At 41.2% G+C, this 22,609-nt stretch overlaps 1 protein-coding gene across 2 annotated transcripts in view; it reads left to right on the top strand.

Annotated features, from left to right (window-relative positions):
* Positions 1–22,609, top strand: part of DOK6 (docking protein 6) — a 400,728-nt gene that overhangs the window by 295,525 nt on the left and 82,594 nt on the right. For both annotated transcript variants that reach the window (XM_034762544.1, XM_034762545.1), the window contains exon 6: positions 406–544. In XM_034762544.1, the coding sequence (XP_034618435.1) occupies positions 406–544 (139 nt within the window). The remainder of the gene's footprint in view (positions 1–405; positions 545–22,609) is intronic.

Raw genomic sequence — 22,609 nt, 5'->3', positions numbered from 1 at the left:
TTCGGTTCAGATTATTTTGACTGGATGACTAAAATTGAATCTGAAGAAGTGAGGCTTTTTACCCATGAAAGCTTATGCCTAAATAAATCTGTTAGTCTTTAAGGTGCCACTGGACTCCTTGTTGTTTTTGTGGATAGAGACTAACACAGCTACCCCCTGAAAATTGAATCTAAAGGCTACATTCACAAAGTTCTGCACACACGTCTCTCAGAATACATTTCTTCGCTGGTAGAAGTAATCATGCAGAGGTTCAAAATGCCACAAATTTAGCTATGAAAATTGAGAAGTAATTTCCAACAGCCGGGTGAGCACATGAATTATAGAGGTCAGCGCATTAATTTTTAACTGTATAAAACAAGTACTCACTTTTTTTTTATTCCTCCCACTCCCTAAATCTTATCCCAGGATGTGTGACACAGGAGAAGGACTGTTCACCTTTCAGACGAGGGAAGGAGAGATGATCTATCAGAAAGTCCATTCTGCAACACTGGCGATAGCTGAACAACATGAAAGACTAATGATGGAGATGGAGCAAAAGGCACGGGTAAGATCTTACCTCCACTATTTTAAAAACTTCCATTGGTGAAGTGAAGGGTTATGATGATTGCAGAGTTCAGCTCCATCTAGGTATGCCAAAACGGTGGGTTTTTTAACGGCTCCCAACAACTTTGATTTTTTTTTAAAAGTTGATAATATACAAAACAAAGAAATAATCCATCAAGCTGGATGGAGCAAATTCAATGAGTGCATGAAAAAAGAAACAGAAGGTAATTTTCAACTACATCCTGGAATTTTGGGATGACGGTTACATAGTCCTACCTGCTTCTTTGTATGTGTGACAAAGCATGCAGCAGCACACTGCACATATTGGAATACGGAAAGCAGAGCTCTGGGGAAGCCATAGAGAAGGAAATTGCAACACTCACAGTGAGAAGTGATGGCTAAGTATTTAAGGCAGGAATCTGAATAAAAAATATTGTAGAACTGGAGACAGGAAGATTTACTAGCATAGGAAAGGTGGGAAGAAGAGAGTTCAAAATCAAGATTAAAATGAAGTTGGAGACAAGCAGAAGGTCCAAGCTGAAAAGGGCAATAGAGCGAATAGAACTGTGTTTATTGATGTTCCAGTTGCCCAAAACACTTACTGCTCTACAGAATATCTTAGTTCTGTTGGTTATAGTATTGCCACCTTTTTAATTGTGGTAATCGGACCCCTCAGGACCCCTGTTCTGCCTCTTTCCCCCCTCTCTCCATTGCTTGCTGGATCATCTTCACCTCCCTCCCCATAACCAGCTGGACTCCCTCTGCTCTGGAACTGGGATGGGAGCTGCGGCAGTCAGACAAGGAGCCTGCCTGCAGATAGGAGATGACCCCAGTTGTGCAGGGGCTAGTGTGGGTTAATCACCTGGCACCTCCGCCCCACCCCACTTTAATGAGGTTTTTGATGTCTGGTCAGTACGTCTGATCAGACACTGCCGGGTTCCCATTTAGATTGGACTTTCTGGGTGAAAACCAGGCACTTGGCAACACTAAATGCAGCGGTCCCCAAACTTTTGAGGGCCACGCTGCCCCCTTACCTCTGTCCCTGCCACTCCCCACCCCACCCCCAGAGCCAGGCAGGGCTGGGCGGGGGCACACACAGGGGTAAGGAGTCAGGGTCTATGGACTGATCTGCGGTCGGGGTGGAGCCACAACCGGACCACAGTGGGGGTCGACATCCAGGCCCACAGCCTGGTGTGGCTCCATTCCTGGCCCCACCCTGCCCACAGCCTCAGTTCTGGGCCAGAGCAGAGCCACAGCCGGACTGTGGTGGTGGCCGGCAGCCGGGCCCCCTTCCAGGTGAGGAGCCATGCTGAGGCTGGGGATGAGGCCAGTCATGGGCCGGGAGCAGGTGCCATGGCTGGGGTGGGAGCAGAGCTGGGGTAGGGGTGGCGCTACTACCCTGCCCCCCATGGGTGCTGGCCTAGACCCTCTCTGCCCCCTCAACAGTCCCACCACATCCCTCTGCCCCACAATTTGGGTACCTCTACCTAAATGGCATCCAGACACAGAAGTCAAAAACCAGACTGTCTGAGTAAAACCCGGATGGGTGGCAACCCTAATTGGATACATAATAAAGCAGCTTTTTTACAAAAGTGATTGAGTATTAGAGATGGTGTCATAGAGCTCTCTACTCACCGCTGGGTGGCACCCTCTTCGGCCAGTCCTGAAGATTAGCTCTGCCCAGTTCAGTACCCCCTTTCTTCTTTCTACCATCTGCAGCTCTCCTCCTGCTCACAGAGTCACAGCATGGCTGCATCATGATTCAGGCCTCAGACGAGATCACACTGTGATTCCCCTTTGGGAATGCTCAAACAGCATCAGGCAGTCCTCACGCCTGCCTCCCTGACCCTGTGACTCCTGCAGTGACTCAGGCAGTCTGCTCCAAGCAGTACCACTCTGCAGTAATCGGTAGCGACACCCAGGCTCACCCTGTACTCAGTGTTCCAGTTCAAGGCCCTGTAGTAAGTGGTTAAGATCTGTGGCTACACCAATGGTCCCCAGACTCTGGTGTGCAGCCTCCTCCGGGGGGCATGGAATCAAGGAGTCATAACTGGCTGCTTGATGGCCACCCACCAATGCAAAATGGAGCTTGGATGCAGGAGGAATTGAACCCTGTACGTCTACTGTTTTCGGGGAGTTTCAATCAGAATACAGAGAATGACTACAGTTTGCTTTATTTACTTATTTATTAATGTGACTTTCAGGACTTCCCACCTGCTCGTCAGCAGCTTTACTGCTTACTGAAATTGTTTTGGCTCTGCCCTTAGATAACTGTTTTTAAAACGTCAGTTATGATGCTTCTGACTGTATGGTGCATAACATTACATTCTTAGAGCAGACTGAGAAATATCCACCCAGTGTCTTTTCTGCTTGTGTCTCTGGGATGTAAACTTTATGGGGCAAAATAGGCTTGTGAACTGTTTTACTGCTTTATAGTTTATAACAGAGACCTGAAAGTTTGTTGATGTATATAAATACATAGTAAGTTCAGTGTTACCTGATTTTACTGGAGCACTTACTGGAAGTCTCATCTATATGAGAAGCTCCATCAGCCTGTAATTGAAGAGGCATGGAATCTTTAACAAAAATAGTTTTCCCTTTAGTTAGATTTCATTGCATTGCATCTCCAATATCATAATCCTACCATTTCTCCAAATGCCCCCTTTTTTCTTAGCAGACAAGTTGTGAATGTATAATGCAAGAAAGCAAACAAAAATATATTTTAAATCTAGGATTTAGAGGTAAAAAAATGTATTTTAAAATCTGCTTTAAAGCTCCCGTTTTGATCTTGTGCCCATAGCCTTTACTACTTCACTTTTCCTTTTTTTCTGATTAGTTTTACCGTGAACTGTGTGCAATTAATATTGTATTACATAGGGTTTTACATTTAATTGTTATAAATCTGAAAGTGAAGGAAACTAAACTTCAGCTTTTGTGTTTCATAATGTATACATTATTATATAAACCAGGAAATTAAAGATGTAAGGCTAATTCCATCCTTACTCCTTCCTTCTAGTCTCAGTAGGTTGAATAAAAGAAGGGACTGTCTGTAATAGCTTTGAATTTTTTGTATGCTCCATCCTGAACATTGTAGCATTTTTAATACTTAGTGCTCTAATGCTATGTTTAAATTCCTACAGATTAAAATTGTTATAATCCAATACTGTAAAAGATGAATGGGGTTTATAAAGGAAATTACTGTGAAGCTTTAACCATAGCAACCCTGATGAGGTATATAGATTATATACTCCATTATGAGAACTAAAAGCAAAGTGGGTTACTTTAACATGCAAAAAATACCAAATTCTGTCAATAAAGAAAAGGCAAGATTAATTCTTACTGCAAGTGGTTTGTCAAATAAGGGTATTGCTAATGGCTAGTAGCAAAACTTACTCAACATATGGGGAACTATGTAAACAAAAAGCCTTATTTTATCTCAGTATAATAAGCAATAAACTAATTTCTGTGCCAAAAAACCTTCTGCTGAACAATAACACTAACAGTGTTGTGAGCTGGAGAGTTCTGTGGGTTGCAATGGATGGGAAGAAAAATGAATCCTTCCCAATACCCTGCAAAAGGCATGAAATGGCAGCAAAGCTTCTCCATGGTAGCCACTGCAGCATCAGGGCTGCAGTAGCTCTTGTGTCTCGTATAACCTTTCATCACCACGATGGAAAAGAATGGCAAGTAGATACATGTAGTTATGGACACATACACTTGGTTCCTTGCCAAATTCCCCTCCACACTGTGGCACTGGGAGACCTCATGCAACAGGGGTTGAGACACCCTGCTCAATTGACCACACTACTTCTGCTGCAGTCAGACACTTACCCAGCCATGGCTGGGTATAGATCGTGTTTCCCCCAAAGTCAATACCAAGAAAAAGCAGACGTGCCAGATTTTTCACTGTCATGCAAAGTGACTATAAAATATTACCAGATCCATGCAGCAGCATTTTACACTTGCTTTGAACAGATGTAAATGACTGCACAAGGTACAGGGCACTGGACAATTGTGCTTGATGCTGGAAGTGCCTTACTGACAGAACATAAAAGCTGTTTTCTAGTGTTGCAAAACTTTTCTTATTTTTTTGCTTTTTGACAAGAATAGAGTGACAGAATCACTGTTTTCCTGAGTATTATGTTTTGCTGGTGTTTTATTTTAACAAACACTTAAAATCATGTGTTTATTGTTTAATAACATTTAAAATTAAATAAAACAATTACTGGTTTCTATTAAGGGCTTTTTTGGTGCCATTGTGTTATCTATGTTCGCTTATTTCAATCTTTGGTTTTATCATTAATAGGTTGTACGTGTAGCTATTTGTGCAAGATGAAAAGATGTTATTGACTTCCAGAGTACTTTTTGTTTTAATATTTGTCTCTTACTATTTTGTGCTACATCTGGTGCTTGTAAATGTTGAGGGATTGACTGAAATCCTGTGTGTATCAAAAGAAAAGCAACAGCACTAGTGCAAGTTTCACCACACTGCTACACAGGTAAATCCTCCTAGTATAGACGCAGTGTATACTGGCCAAAGGGTGCTTTGGGTGGTATAGCTTATACCAATTCCCCAAACAAAATAAACTGCACTGACAAAAGCACTTTTTTGCTGATATAACTGCATCTATCCTAAGGCTTAGGTCAGTATAAAAATGTAGTAAAACGACAGTCACACTCTAACCAACATATTGGCAAAAGTTTTAAGTGTAGACCTGGTCTCTAGGGATGAGAGAATATTTCACACTCTATGCCCATTCAATCCTTCGCCTCTCTCTTTTTACAATCAATAAGGATGATTCCCAGTTCTACTGGTAATTATAAAAGAAATTCAGAGACTATCAAAGCACGTGAATGTAGTTGTTCCTAATGATCCTTATGTGTCTAATCTCCATGCCACAGTAAAAATTTCCCCCAAGTCTTTGAAGTGGGACTGTTGGGCCTGATTCTTCTCAACACTACCCCCACTTTACACTCAGATAACGCCACTGACTTCATTGGAGTTACTCCTGATTTACACCAGCATAAAGGCAAACACAACCAGTCTCGTTGTGTTTGGATGTGTAGAATGGGGGCTTATAGGTTGCAATGCACTTTGATCTTTTTGAATGTGTAGGGTAAGTTTTATTGTTCTGTTTGTGAGTGATTGGCTGAGGACAGAGATGTGTAATTTAATAGCCCTAAAAATTGCTTCTTTCAAGAGGTGGCAGTAAAGCTTCATTTATGTCTTCTCAAAAGAACTGTAATTTAAAATTTTTAATATAAGGTTTGAATAAGATGAAAACAGCTGATGTCAGTCATACGTCAATAACACGAGAGACAAAGCACTTGGAAAACAGAGAACTGTATGCATTTGCACAACAAGTAAAAGTTTAGTAAGTTTATAGGAACTATAGGAAAGCGATCCACTAGCATTGTGGATGAGAAAGTGATGGAATTTCAGAGGGTGACTCTTTCTTCTTCTGATATGAGACATCTTTTATAAAAGATTAACCTCTTATAACTTATGGTGTGTATAGGGCTCTCTCACTCTTCAACTATTTATGTTTCTATAAGTTATACTCCAAGAATTGTTTTGGGGAAGTTCTGTGGCTGTGTTATGCAGGAGGTCAAACTAGGTGATCACAATGGTTCCTTCTGGCCTTGGAATCTATGAATCTACTTCTATCTCAAAGGGCTTGTCTTCACTACCCGCCTGGATCAGCGGGTAGAAATTGATCTCTCGGGGATCGAATTATCGCATCTCGTCAGGACGCGACAATCGATCCCCGAATCGACGCGCGTACTCCACCAGTGCAGATAGGAGTAAGTGCCGTCGGCGCGGGAGCCGCGGCGGTCGATTTGCCACAGTCCTCACAGCGGGGTAGGTCAGCTCGGATATGTCCAATTCAACTATTAGCTGAATTTGCGTATCTTAAATCGATCTCCTCCCCTCCCCCCCTCCAGTGTAGACCTAGCCAGAGTAATATAAATTTAAACTGTGTCATTGAGGTAAGGAGAACAATAAACATGTTGAAGGAGGAAAACATAGTACGTTACTCAAATTTTGATGCCCTAGGGGGTATTGTGCTACCATTTTTCAGATGTGTTAAAGAATCAAGGTCCTAACACTTGTAGTCATTAATAGTCCTGTTTCACTTTGTGTAAGAACATAGGTGTTGAATCTGATGTCCTGGACAAAAATCCAACTGCTTCCAAATTCTTCCAGCAGTTCCAATTTGATACATTATTCTTCTTCATTTCCTGTCCTAAACATGTATATATTGTTGCTGTGCACTTTTAGAATCAGTTGGTGCATCTCACCCCATCGTCATAATAAATATTTTTGTTTTTCTAAAAGATAAGCTCTAGGAATAATTCTGAGGATGTTCTATGGCCTATACAGGAGGTTAGATTAAATGATCATAATGGTCCCTTCTGGTCTTGAAATCTATGACCATTAGTCTATATGTCGGTCCCTGCATTCCAGTGTCTCTTTATCTGCTCCTCCAAGGTGTTGTGAGGCTTATTTGGTTATTGTTTCAAAAACTCTTTTAGAGCTGCAGATTAAAGTTGACATGGAAGTTCAGCATTTTTATATTATTATTGTTATCTCAGGAATAAATTGTCTAGTTCAACTCCAGAGAGCTTTTGCTAAAGTGAACTTGTCTCTCCTGTCTGATGTACCCAAACACTGAACAGCTGGTAGTGTGCTATTTCATAATCTGTGATGAGATTCCGCCCACTGGCAGATCCCTGCCAGCTGTAGGCATTATCAAGGGGAAAACATGTATACTGCTGGGTTTTTTTCTCTGTCTCAATCTGTGCACTCCTTAATTTTAGATTTGAGAATTGTAACCTCAGTTCCTATCAAAGTCAATTATTTGATTCAGAAGTCCTGTTGGAATATAATATTTTTTTCTATGACCATCTGTCACAGAGACCTCTACTCACCACTGGAGTGCCTCCTTCTGACCACATCTGGGCATTAGCTCTGCCATCCTGATGCCCTCGTCTTACAGTCATCAGCTCATCTCTTGCTTCTCAGGACACATCTTTATGTCTTAGCTCTCCAGCCAAGTCACAATAGACCTCCCCTTCCAAAGTACTATCAAGTTCTTCCACATGATCCCAGGTAGTCCTTAAATCCATTGCCCTGGCTGAGCCACTCCCTAGGTAACTAGATTGAACAGACCCAGACAGTCTTCAAGTTAATTGCCCAGACTGTGCCACTCATTCTGTGCTGGTAGGGGAAGCCAGACCCTGGGTTCCAGCCCAACGGTTCTGTCTCCAGCAGCTAATGTCTGTACTACCATGAACCTTACTGCCACTCTCCTGGAGTTCTTCTTGCCTTGCCTATCCCAAACTCGCATTCTCCACCCTTCTAACTAAACCCCTATCTCCTGGGTCTGATATGTGGATTTTGTGTTGTGGGGGCAGTTTTGTGGAGTGTGTGTGTGTTTTGGGTGTGGAAGGGGGGAACAGATATGTGAAGTGCTTATCATGTGAGTTGAATTGGCATATTATTGAGTGTGAGAGGATGGACTAGCTGTAGAGAGATGGTGGGGGGGCAGGGAATGAAAGAGGGGGTGGGAGAGGAAAATAAAAAAAGGAACAAAGAAATATGGGATGGCAAGAAGAGAGAGAAATAGAGAAGAGAAAATTGGGAGGCTGTGACCAAATGCACCCCTGTATTCAAACCTTACAGACTATTATAATAATCTTTGTACAAAATATGCCTTGTGAGATATTATTTTAAAAACTGGTAACTCACTGGTCTATAATATCATGGTGAAATGTGTGTTGTATGTAAAGTTATGAAAATAAACTGAAATTATGACTGTAATGTGGTTACCAGACGCATCTGAGAAGTGGATAAACCTGTTTCTAAAGACAAAGGACAAGCTGACACTTCTAGTCAGTTGAGGGGCAATCACCTGTCAAGTGGCCATTCTTTGGCAAGGACGGGAAGAGGGGAAGAAACAGATCAATCTACATTTTAGCAAACAACAGCATGGAATCTTTCATCATGAGGCTCCATGACTCCAACCTCACAGCGGGAATGAACTTGATCTAGGGGTAACCCTGAGCAAAATGCATTTCAAAGGGTGACTGGACTATAAAAGTGAGGGGCAAAACCACCCCAGGTATTCTTTCTCTCCCTGTCCATATTTCTCTTTTTTTCACCAACGAAGACAAAAGACTTGTTTCATTTTTAATCAGTGTTGTCTTTCAACTGAACGGTTTGGATAGCTCCCTTTAAAGTAGCAACTGTTGTACATTGACCGCTTACAGGGGCAAGGGATCTGCAATAATTGAAGTGTCCAGGAGAGTGCAGAACTCAAATTTTTAGGGGAACATCCAAGACTGGGAGTGTGTTGGGGTCACCCCGCCAGTGGTATCCAAGGCTGATGGAAGCCAGAGTGTACTGGTATCTTGCAACTATACAAAGACACTCGCGATGTGACCTGCATGCTGTTTGGCTGTATATGAGGGGCCCAGGTTGGGAGCAACATCAGTAAAGCATTGTGAGGCATCCCAGGTTGCAGGGTAGGTCTGGATTGCACTCTGGAATGTCATAAAGGATGAATGAAGAAGGAAGGGTGATGGAGAGAGAGATGCCTCAAGGATGTGGGGTGGAAGAGAGATGGGGTAATAAGTCGGGGCTTCTGGAGAAGGGAAAGAGATGGGAAGAGCTGAGAAAAATAATGCAAAGGAAGGAAAGGTATAATAGAGCAGAAAGGGAAATATATGTGGATGAAAATGAGAGGTTGTAGAGGAGAAGAAACCATAAGGAATTGATGGACAACTCTAAGATTAGCCATTTTTGTTTGTTTTTATTAACCTCCAGTTCTCACTCTTCCTCCACACTAACTCCACATTGAGTCCCTTATTTTACCTTCTTCCACCCCCACCGCACGCTCTCTATTTAATTTGTCCACTGGGCCTTCATCTTTAAATTCATACCCAGACAGTAGACTCAAAACATGATGATTGTAAAAAGAGATGCGATTCTGCTGACATTTGTGTGCTAACAAAGTGTATTTAGATACTTCCTAACTAGTGGAAAATCTGAAGTTTTGAAAACCTCCTGCACCACAGGTGGCAAAAGCTTCAAAGGTTCTGTTTGATACAGTATAACTTCTTTATCAGTCTCCTCTTTAGAAGACAGGAAAATGCTGTGCCTGTTGAAGACTTTTCAAGCCAATCAGAGTCCCTCAGTGACTGTGTAACTCCTGTTAGTGACAATGGGAGGTGCACGTGCATATCAAAGGGAAGACAAACATTCTTGTCTGGTATCCAGTTCAGATGGGAGCTCCACAAGGGAGCATCAGATCCTTCCCATCTAGTAATCTCTCCCTCTGATTTGTTTTTGTTACCCTCTGAGATATTTTATATTCAAGGTTCTCAAAGTGCTTTGCAAACAGGAATTGATTAAACTTTTTCCTCATTACACTTTTCATCTTCTTTGACCAGTCTCAGCTTTGAACTGTCTTTCATGATTGGAAGAATCCTCCTCTTGTCTGCCAAAAATCCTGCTTCCCCTTCTTCAAATACATCCTAAACTCCATCCATCATCCTCCAAATATTGATCTCCACATCCTCTATGCCTCAACTCTAGCCCAGTTACTTTAAAACAAGATTTTGTTTGTTGCATTGACAACTTTTTGGGACAGATATCTCTGGTAAAATTTTCTAAAATGCTTAAAAGTTTTTAAAGGATTTTAGGTGTGTAAAGAAGCTGACTGCACTTGGAGTTAGATGCTTTTGATCATCTCATTAGGCACCTAAATATTTATAAAAATCTGCCCCTAAGTGATTTATGAGCCTAAGTCCCATTAATTGTCAATGAGACTTAGGGCCCTATATGCCTAATTCACTTTTGAACATAGGGTTTAGACTCCTAAGTCACGTATGGGCATTTGAAAATTTTACCCTAATCTTTTCTTTGTAAAACATTGTATGCATTTATAGAGCTATGGAAGTATTTAAAGCAGGGGTCTCAAAGTCCTGGCCTGCAGGCCATTTGCAGCTCGAGAACCTCCCCACTTTGGCCTGTGGAGGAGAGAGACATGCAGACATGCTGCCAGCAATGTCTGCTGCAGGCGCTGCCCCCTCGTAGCTACTATTGGCTGGGAGAGAGGGACAGAGATACCATCACTACTCATCAGACAGAGTCAGCCATGGAGGCAGCATGATTAGTTGCCAGGCAGAGTCATCCATGGAGGCAGCGTCACTTTTTTCCACAATGAATATAAACAAGTCAAAATACCAAACAGAACTATCTGATGCACAAGGTTTCAACTGCTCAGTCACTGAGGCCAAACATCAACAAAGAGACAGTATCTGGCAAACACTAAAAATTCTCTGGCAGGCAAAGAATTGTATACATTTGTATGACAGTTTTATTATTTCTAAGATATTTGAAATAAAAAATACATTATAAACGTTTTCTTTTCTGAACACTATCTTCAGTGACATTATTGGCCCGCTGGAAGGATTTGAGGACTGGCAATGGCCCTAAGGTAAATTGAGTTTGAGACCCCTGATTTAAAGGGACTGTATCACCTTAAAACCCTTGTTAGAAAATGAGATAAATAAGTGAAGAGGCAGAGAATATAACATGAGCAAAAAATGTGGTGTGATTATTGGCCTGTTCTCTAGGAGTCACAGGTAATATGAATGTTAAGTTAGGAATGTTTGTTGTAATTATTAGATGTCTGGGGTATGCCTGACTGAACACTGCTTGGCTTCTCCCAGCCCTCCCCTGATGTAAACTTTGAACAGACATTTAATATATTTGGGAAAGAAAAGGAAGTACTTCTTCACACAGTGCACCGTGAACCTGTGGAACCCTTTGCCGGGGATGTTGTGAAGGCCAAAACTAGAATGGAGTTCAAACAGAATTAGATAAGTTAATGGAGAATAGGGCCACCAAAGGCTATTAGCCAAAATGGTCAGGGATGCAACCCCATGGTCTGCGCAGCCCTAGCCTCTGACTGCCAGAAGCTGGAAGTGTATGACAAGGGATCAGTCACTCGATAATGACCCTGTTCTGTTCATTACCTCAAAGCATCTGGCACTGGCCACTGTCAGAAGACAGAATACGGGGCTAGATGGACCATTGTTCTGACCCAGTAGTCTTAGTTCACTTTATACTCACTTTAAGAAAATTTGTTTTTGTTTTTTAATAGTTTCACTTTTGGTTCTTAGGCACGAGCACAATGTCACCGTGTCTGGGTAGTACTCACTGCAACAGAATGTTAAAATCAACAAACAAAACTGTTTTCAGGGATTTTTTTTCCCCCAATTTCATGAACACCTCTCCCTAATAGTTTTCTATAATGCCCAGCACTGTAATATCCAAGGGCTCTGTCCAGCCTAGTGCTGAGGACGCTGCAGCTGTCCAGCCATAAGTGCTTTACTTTTATATTAAACTCTTAATATAGAGTTTTGATAAACATTTCTCATGTACAACGTTCTAAATTCCCCAACAGAGTAGTTGTTAGCAACAATACTAACAGATAAAACCACATAACACTCCCATGTGATAGGTATTATTGTAATAATTATATTAATGAGTAAACTAAGGCAGCGAGTGATTGAGGCCACATTTGGCCGCATATAACTTGCCCAAGGTCATAGAGCAAATCAATGGCACTGCTAGTAATAAACCACTGCCAAAATGAAGTCCTGAATCCCTATCAACATCTTATTCGTAAAAGTATTACGATTTAGAAGAAATGCTGCAATTCTGGGGAAATTTATGACTCATACCCATTTTCTCCCAAAGTCTTGTGAATCCCTATGCATGTGTCTCTCTCCCTCTTCCTCTCAAAAAAAACACTGAAAAGCCCTCCTCTATTCATGCATTAAGCAGCTCTTAGAGCAAATTGAGAGAAATTGGGAATGTGTAGTTCTGATTCATAGAATCATAGGACTAGAGGATGTCATCTAGTCCAGTCCCCTGCACTCATGGGAAGACTAAGTATTATCTAGACCATCCCTGACGGTGTTTGTCTAATCTGATCTTAAAAATCTCCAGTGATGGAGATTCCACAACCTCCCTAGGCAATTTATTCCAATGCCTAACCCCACCCCGACAGTTAAGAAGTTTTTCCTAATGTCCAACCTAAACCTCCTTTGCTGCAATTTAAGCCCATTGCTTCTTGTGCTATCCTCAGCAGTTATGAAGAACAATTTTTCTCCCTCCTCCTTGTCACAACCTTTTATGTACTTGAAAACTGTTATCATGTCCCCTAGGTCTTCTCTTTTTCAGACCAATTTTTTCAATCTTCCCTCATAGGTCATGTTTTCTAGACCTTTAATCATTTTTGTTGCTCTTCTCTGGACTTTCTCCAATTTGTCCACATCTTTCCGGAAATGTGGTGCCCAGAACTGGACACAATACTCCAGTTGAGGCCTAATCAGCGTGGAGTAGAGCAGAAGAATGACTTCTCGTGTCTTGATAACAACATTTCTGCTAATACATCCCAGAATGATGTTCACTTTTTTTTTTTTTTTTTTTGCAACAGTGTTACGCTGTTGACTCATATTTAGCTTGTGTTCCACCATGACCCCCCAGATCTCCTTCCACAGTACTCCTTCCTAGGCAGTCATTTCCCATTTTGTATATGAGCACTGATTGTTCCTTTCTAAATGAAGTACTTTGCATATGTCCTTATGAATTTTATCTATTTACTGCAGACCATTTCTCCAGTTTGTCCAGATCATTTTGAATTTTAATTCTATCCTCCAAAGCACTTGCAACCTCTCCCAGCTTGGTATCGTCCACAAATTTTATAAGTGCTCACTCTATGCCATTATCTAAATCATTGATGAAGATATTTAAAAGAACTGGACCCAGAACTGAGCCCTGCGGGACCCCACTTGTTATGCCCTTCCAGCATGACTGTGAACCACTGATAACTACTCGCTGGGAATGGTTTTCCAACCAGTTATAAGGTGGATGTATAACTGGGTCCAGTTCTTTTCAATATCAGGAGGTCATCCAGTCCAACCCCCTGATATTCTATGATTTTCCAAATGGTCTTCCAGTGCTTCACCTCCCTCCTAGTGAAAAAGTTTTTCCTAATATACAACCTGTCTGGGATGATTTAGTTGGGAATTGATCTAATGTCTTTGTAGAATGTTTTCTTGTTACCCTTTATGTCTCTAGCTAGTTTGATCTCGTTTTGTGCCTTGGCCTTTCTAATTTGTCCCTACATACTTGTGTTATTTGTTTATATTCATCCTTTGTCATTTGGCCTAGTTTCCACTTTTTATAGGACTCTTTCTTGATTTTTAGATCATCGAAGATCTCCTGGTTAAGCCAGGATGGTCTCTTGACATACTTCCTATCTTTCCTACGTAGTGTGATAGTTTGCTCTTGTCCCCTTAATAATGTCCTTTGACTGTCTTTGGTTGTTTCTCCCCTTAGACTTGCTTCCCATGAGATCTTACCTACCAACTCCTTGAGTTTGCTAATGTCTGCCTTCTTGAAATCCATTGTCATTATTGTGCTGTTCTCCCTCCTACCATTCCTTAGTATCATGAATCTTCCTTACCAATAGAAACCTTCCTTATTAATGACTAGAGTATAATAATATTCAGAGAATAAGGAGATTTTTAAAGGAAAATTTGAATCTGAGAGGATAGCAGGGATGCTGGAACAATTTTTATAGTGGGGGTGCTGATGATGGAAACCATGTATTTAGTGTTTTTTATTACTACTGCAAGCCGGGGCATGCAGCAGCACCCCAGGACCCCTAGTTCTAGCACCACTGGAGGATAGTCAAAGTTCCCATAACAGCCACATTGTTGTCTCTTAGGCTGAGTAGAAAGCCAAAGTTTGGGCCTTGTGGGGTGGTTCCCATTTGGATGAAAAGCTGGTGATAAGGTATATTCTTGGTGTAAACTTGTTTATTCACAAAAATGCACAAAGCCCTGTTTCCCTGAGTAGTACCGCAAACATACAACATGCAGACTGGCTCAGAAATCTCCAAATGTGGACCTCTCCTGCCACTACTATGCCCAAGGAGAGGCAGCCTCTCTGCCTCTACTTCCTTTGGGATTCACACACAACTACTTCTTCTGGCTTAGTGATTCCAACTCACATAGCCTGAAACAGATCCCTATCCCTTGCGTTTGGATTTCCTCAGGAAACCCCAAAGCTCTCCACATGGCTTACCCTTTCAGGTAACTTTGGGAGTTAGCCCGCTCTTTGTTTTGCATCTGTTTTTTACTAAGGACTTGATTAATATGGAGGTGTAATTGGTGGGGATGTTGAATGTGGAAATTCGTAGTGTGTTTTGCAATTTCGAATCTCATTGACATGGGAATATTTTAGTTTTTAGTTTTAAAGTTGTGATTTCTCCATTCTACTTAATGGTTTCACTAATGTGTGGTGCAATAGTAAAAACTGAAGTTACTGTAGGTTTGGAAATAGAATTTGTACACCCACAATAAAATCTGCATTGTGTTTTTAAGGATGTCCTTTCTGTAACATTCTCTATATATTGCTCAGTTCTCACCCATGTACATTTTACATCACATGCGGGGTGGGGGGGAGGGAGACCTGCTAGAAGTGCAGATTTCCATGGTAACAGATGCAATTTCATTTCTTTCCTTTTGTGAGGCTGGAACTGAGCTGCGTTGAGGTGGCTCTGCAAGGATTTTTTTTATTAAATGGTAACAGTGGATTTCAAAAGGCTATTCAAAGTTACAGGGCTCATGGTCATACAAATACAATCTAAAGTACACCAAACAAGTCTGGACAGGAAGGAGCATTGGGCAAAGAACTGCTTTATTAATAAAAAGTAAATGAACTAGAAAGAGCAATGTCGGTCAATTTATACCAATCCTGATTACAATAAATATAAGAACATTTACAGGAAGGAAAGTCATGCTTCATCCAATATGTAATTGTTGCCACTTGGTGGGATTCATTGGGCTGAGGCATATGTTTATATCATTGTATGAATTAAAACAATTTACAAAAACATATATCTGTCTTTCCATTTACTTACATATTTTATAAATTACAGTTATGCACATCAGGCTAGCAAAGCATAAGATTACATTGGTTTCCACTAGCTTCCATTGTCCACAGACAGTTGGACAGTGATCTCAATTTTGAGCTGTCCATATATAAAAGGTGTATTTGATTTTTTTTTTCTTTTTCGTGTGTACTTTATGCATATTTAACTACGGTTTATGTGTTTGCGAGGTTTTTACTAAATCTTAGCATTGCAGTAATGATAGGATTTTGCATAGAAATATATATATATATATGCCAGCTCCTCAACTAATGTAAATTGGAATAGTTCTAGTGACATCAGTAGATCTATGCAGATTTAAGTCATCTGAGGATCTGACCCATATAAACTTATTCCATGAAAACTCCTATCATCACTACAATGTTAAGACTTTGTAAACAACCACTCAAAAGTCACTCACACTCCTAATTAGATGCGCATAAAGTACATGCAAAAAAATGAAATGCATATCTGTGTGTGTGTGTGTGTGTATTGCATACAGAGAGAGAGAGAGAGAAGTTTGTTTACTTTTACTAATTATTTCTTAAACATTATCTCTTGAAATATATTTATGGATTAATTATGTGTGTGCACACATATGTATATCTATCTATCTATACACACTATGTGTGTAATTAATACCACAGGTATATTTCAAAACCTTTATAATATTTGGGAAATAACTAGTAAAAGTAAGCAAATGCTTCTTTATAAAACGCATTAATGAACTATCTAGGAAGCTTTGTGCTTCATGATGACAATGTTTGAGTATTTTATGTTTTTATTATTCAAATATCTTTGTATGATATAGATATAAAACTGGGCTTCTAAAAACATCAGAAACACTGAGGTCAGCAGGACTATGTGTGTAATTGAATATTCGGGTAGGATAATAACCTTATTGTGAACTATTCATGAAATTTTATTTTATCAAAAGTTTAGGTAGCTGCATTCCTGACCTTTCATTAAAATTCATGAGTAGACTGGAGTTTCTGTGCATATAAAATGAAGGTCCATTTCTGGAAATTAAATGTCCATAAAGTTGTGCAATAGAGCTAGGAACTCCTTGTCATAGTTATGGGACTGTTTGTACCACAATCCCCTTTCTGGTCTTACTGAGTGCACATGCTCAGGTATTAGGCCTTGTAACCTTGCCTGTCTCAAGGTGGAATTTTGCAATTCTCCCACTCTTATCAGGACATAGTACAGCACTCCCATCTAGCCCAACTGTTTCATAACACGCAGGTCTGACTGGATGTCTGTGTTTCTTCTCTTCAGGAGCTTGTGACCAGCACTATACACTGATGAATGGCCTTCATAAAACAAATAGGTTTATCTAGCACATGGACCAAAACTTTAGAGAACATAATTTTAAACAGTCAACAGCCTACATGAATATTTAGTCTCATCTAATCTTATGCTTCCCTACAAGCTAAGATAGATGGACTTTCCTCTTGAGTTACAGAGAGACAACAGGCCCTACTTCTATTATTTTAGGAAGCCCCAAAGCTCTTGGACCCAGTCTGGTCTCCATTTCCCTTTCAGAGTGTGTCCCCCAGTCTGTTCCCCCTCTCAGAGAAAACTCCCCTTTCTCAAAGCCCAACCCTGCCTGTGTGTGCCTAAGTTTAATTACAATATAGCTTAATGGCTTTTTTTACAGGGCCTACGTGTGAAGTCTTCCTTTTGCCTCTTACTGTTTTTTTTTTTTTTTTTCCCAGTCAGCCAGTCCCACTCCTATGATGGTTGCTCCATTGTTTGGCAGTTAGCTGTAAGGACTTGCAGTCACAGGCTTTGTGACTATGAGGGGTGTTCTGAAATGGTCTGTTCCCCCTTAGATTCCAGCACACCACTTCAGAAGTCCTATAGATAAATCATATTTTGGGTCCAGATCAATATTCATTACCAAGCACCCTGGCATCCATTCAGCACACCAATGTGGAAATAGTTACTTGGGTGAAGTTACTGCGAGGTGCTAAGAGTCTGCATTCAGACTCCCAAGGTGACCCATCTGTTTAACACTAGACTGAAAGGCCTAGTGTATTACCTTGTATATAGAGTACTACAGCAGTACTACAGTGTAGTAGAGACCCTCACTTGCTTCCTTTAAATAAACAAGCACAGCTGCCAATTACTAACTTAATTTATGGAGGAAGAAGTCAGTACTGATCAGATTTTGGATTCCTGCTGTCTAAAGATAAAATCTCCCAGAGCTGCTTTTGAAGCTTTTAAGAAGTGTCTCCCCCCCCCTTCCCTTAGAAAAAGTCTATTTGATCTCAAATACCATTTAGATAATGTTGGAGATCAAATATACATTTTCCAAGTGAAAATGAATCTGTAAGGGCTTCAAAAGCAGCTCTGGAGGCTGGAGTACTTCTTCTTCACTGAAGTCCAAAATGGCATCCATGAGCCGCATGTACAGTACTTCACAGATCCAAATATCTGAGGTCTTATGGGGCTCACACATCTACCATTCTTAAAGACTTAACACAGTACTGTGTATCTCATAGAGATCTGTGAATTGGAATGAAATACAAGTGCACATCTATATAATGGCATCCTTAGGCTCCAGGAAAGCAAAAGGATTTGTATAGAGAACTCTGAAGGATGCAGAGATGGTATATGACACAAAACTGAATATCTGGTACAAGAAGAAGAGAACAAACTGAAGCTAACAAAATGCAAACTTACCTTAATGAACTGTATAATCTGAAGGTAATCAGCGATGATCAGAAACAGCACTGGAAGTTGAAAATGAATATATTTTAAAAACAAAGAGTTAAAGGATAAGAAAATATTGCAGGAACAGTCATGGTAGCACAGGAGAATCAGAAAGAGGTATGTGTATGTCCTCCTTATTCTCAAGGATGTGACCTGAAACAAAATATGTAGTTTTGATTTTCTTGATTGAAAACTGAAAAAAGTTGGTAAAATAAAATTTTAATTTTGTGGAAACTGCATTTTCCCTTTAAAAAAAAAAACCAAAAAACATTTTGACAGAAAATTCCAGACGAACTGTACTATCTAGGTCCTTGTATGGCTCCCATCACTGTTATATTTGAGTGCCTACAAGGCAGAGAGGAAACATTTAATTCCATATTTCCAAAACACCTGTTTGTTTTCCAAGATACTCCAACATTGCAAATCAATTTACCTGTAACCTAGGGCCAATTTCAAAGCTGGTATATGTGCTGCTGACATCAGTGCGATTGTGACTGCATATACCAGCTGTTAATTTACACTCTAGACATTGGTATTTTGATGTAAACAAAAAATATTTCTTAGAGCCCCAAAACAAATTTTCTTTAGTCTCATAAATGAATCTCAGCTACAGGCCCAACATTCCCTTTTTCAATATTCATACAAACTTTGCTCATGCAGAAGTTAGTAAAAACTGAATAAAAAGAGGCATGAACAAGGCTAAAGCTAAATTTTTTGAGAAGATGGTGAAATTTTTATTAATAACCTTTCTCGGGGTTTGCCCAGTTCTACATAAATGCTGAGCATAATTAGGTACTATTAATATGTGGGTTTGATTTGACCCTTGCCATAGTGTGATTTTTAAATTTACTGTAACTAGCCTTAAGCCTGTTTATTCTGCTCTTCGGCTTAACTGAATTTAAGCAGTTCCCTTCACTTTCCTCTTCTCACACTGAACACTGTGGGTTCAGTTTGACAGACTTCTCCAGTGTAGGTGTAAAATAAAACTAATAAGATAAAAATCTACCACTTAAATGCTAAGTCTTAAAATAAAAATTGTTCCTTCATCAGGAAAATTCTGGGTCACAAATGGCTGAAAGGACTCATGCGATGAGTCAGTTAATTTATAGTCTTCTTCAAGTAGTATCCGTATGGGTGCTCCACTGTAGGTGTGCCCCTGTGCCTTTAATGGAGATATCTTATAGCTGTGTTCATTTGGCTCGCACATGGGTGTTACTCAATGTTATATAGCACTACATATGCAAACTGTCTTCAGTTCCTTCTCAGTGGCCTCGGCCAGAGACTAAGCCTTAACAGTTGTCCATGTTGAGTTTACCTCAACTGCATCCCCTTAGCTCTTTTAGTAGTTAGTTAATTACAGTTGTTCTTAGTAGTAGTTTAGTTTAGCTGTAGTAGTTTTAAAAAAAACTTTTATATATATATATAGCTTTTACATAGTTCCTCCTGGGAGCTTTTGCTTTACTGTAAAGGCAAGCCCAGTTCTCCTGGTTTCAAATGTTGCCTATTGTGCCTTGAGGCCGGTGAGTGATGGCATTCCCACTGCATCCACTGCCTCAGGGAATCTCATATTTTCCAAAAGTGCAACTTCTGTCTAGCATTAAAATCTAGAGCCAGAAAAAACAGGGAGATCAAACTTTGACTCTTCATGATGGAGAGCTCACTTTGCCCAGCCTGTAACCAGGACCAGGGGACTGGACCCCCCCTCCCCTCGTATGCCTCTCTCCAAGCAGGTCAGCTACTTGTGCCATCTCCAAGCTGCACTCCTTGAGGGAATCTAAGGGGAAGACACAAGATTCCTCTCATAAGACTTCCAAAGTTCATGCCCCGAGTTCTCCAGGTAGGGAACCTACGTCAAAGAAGTTGAGGTTGCCAATGACTCTAGCCACTTTGGATCCCATCGGTCTCTACCCAAAGAGGGTACTGGTTCCTCAGGTATTGAGGCTCAGTTAAGCCTAGAGACTCCAAAATGTCAGTCTCCAATAGACCTTTGGTACCAACAGGGGAGTGAGGCAGGAAGAAGAGCTCTTCTCACTTGGTAACAAAAAAGTACCATTCAGACTCCATCTGGACTCCGCTTGGAGCATTCAAAACTCACAGTACTGTCAACTCCCTCAGCTACCATTATTTCAGCTCAAGCCATGGACATGGTATCAGCAACATTCTTGGTACCACAGGAGTTTAGTTTTCCCTGAGACCTGGCTGTGTCTGAGACTCCTGACTCCCCATTGCTCGTCTCTGATCTGTTCTCAGTACTGAGGACCTCCAGATCCCCAGACACCCATGCAGTACCAACAGTAGTATATCAAATGTCTTCTGCTACTCCAGCACTTCAAAGTGACTTGGAGGCGGAGGACTCTGAAGTAGATCTTGCCTTGGTCTCTCAATTATCTGTCCACTCTGTCCCTAGAGAAGCTCTTTCCCAGAGGTCTCTGAGGCAGTTGATCTTACTCATGAGAGACATCCACAGTCACCATCTTGCTAATATGAGCACCCATGGATGCTGCCACCCATGCCATATACATCATCCAGTTGGTCATATTGGGACCTGGGTGGCCTATCATCAGCAATTCTCTAGGCACCATCTGTCACAGAGATAGACAACCTTCCTCACCCTCCCTCTCCAGGAGACCGGAACCTTAGGAAGAAACCTTTGAGAAACAGGAAGCTAGGGCTGATGAAGAGCTCCCTCGACCTACTTTGTAGAAAATCATATTCAACAGCTACTTTAAAGTTTGGAATTGCCATCTACCAGGCATTAATGGAGAAGTACAACATGCAAATTGTACCAAACTGAACTCCTTTATTTCACATTTACCAACAGAACACAGAGAGTAATTCCAGGCAAATATTGCAGAAAGCCAACTGCTCACCAGAATATCTCTGCAGGCTTCTCTCAGTGCTGCTGATACTGCTGTTGATTTCAATTTCTATGGCAGTAGTTATGAGGAGGGCCTCCTGGCTTCAGCTTTCAGGATTTCCAAAGGAGGACCAGAATACAGTCAAAGACCTTCCTTTTGATGTCACCAAGCTGTTCGCTGACATCATGGAAGAATCTCTGAACATGTTGAGACTCCAGGGCCACTTTACATTCTCTGAGGATCTATACACCTACCCAAAAGAGAAAGTTCAGTAGGTCACAGACAGCACAGAGATCCTGCCCTACCCAAGGTCATATGAACCTCAATGCAAAAGACATAGGTACTAGAGAAGAAAACCACCTACCTCACCTTTGACCTCAAAACCCTCCACCCTGAAGTACCAATTTTGACAGGGTGATTAGCCTTCTGAGCTGCCATCCCCTTTCATCTGCCTCCCTCCCTTTGGCAACTACCCTTACCATTTGCAGCAGGCTTGGAAGTCCATCACTATGGACAAGTGAGATTTGCAGATAATCTCCACAAGGTACTCCATCTCATTCGCTTCTCTTCTGCCTGCCAACCCCCTTTCCCAATCTGTCTTCAGGGACCTGTTCCACAGTAAATAGACACTCTTCTACTCTTGGATGCTATAGAACCAGTTTCCATGCAGCACAGAGGGAGGAGGGATTATTCCGGGTATTTCCTGGTTCCAAAAAAAAGGGAGTGGTTGTGAGACCCATCCTAGATTTAAGACTACTCAACAACTTAGTGGAGACACAAAAAATCAAAATGTTGATACTTGCAGCAATAATTTCATCACTGAACCAAGGGAATTGTTCTCAGCCTTCAGCCTTCAGAATGCATATTTCCATATAGCAATCCTCCTATCCCATAAGTGGTGGCTGCAGTCTCCAGACCCTGTGGATCTGGAGCTTTTGTATGGAAGGGAATCCCTTGACCTGCAGAGACAAACTGCCTTCAAGCTGCTCTGCCCTTTCCCACCTCCCCGTTTGAAATAGCCCTGGTACCCTTAATCTTTGTTCAGTAACATCCATGGAAGGGGCTATTGCCTTCAAACATCATTATCTCCTACAAGATTTCCACTTGTGAAACCCTTAGACTCTGCACAGGATGCTGCTGCTTAAAAAAAACTGTTTGCCTTTTCCACTCAGCCCTACCCCAAAATCCTGCATGATTACACTTCAGCAGAGCTTCATCAGCAAGGCACCTGCAGGGTCCCTTGTAGTAGTAGTAAGACAGTGCCACAGAGCTGACATTTCCCCCTCCCATCCAACAGCCATATCCATTAGATTAGGGTTCCCCTCTGCTCATGGAGGCAGAGAGGACAGTCTCCCTCACAATATGTATCTCTTAGGTCAATAATTTTTAATCTCCACCTTAACGGAAGCCAATATCTGTTAATACTGCCTGTGCACTGATTAGTGCTCTCCAGCTAGTAAATTCTCTGTCATA

The sequence above is a fragment of the Trachemys scripta genome, chromosome 2 (assembly GCF_013100865.1).
Source record: "Trachemys scripta elegans isolate TJP31775 chromosome 2, CAS_Tse_1.0, whole genome shotgun sequence".
In the NCBI taxonomy this organism is placed as follows: domain Eukaryota; kingdom Metazoa; phylum Chordata; order Testudines; family Emydidae; genus Trachemys; species Trachemys scripta.
The sequence above is the reverse complement of the archived record's forward strand: the minus strand, read 5'-3'. Positions and strand labels throughout refer to the sequence as shown.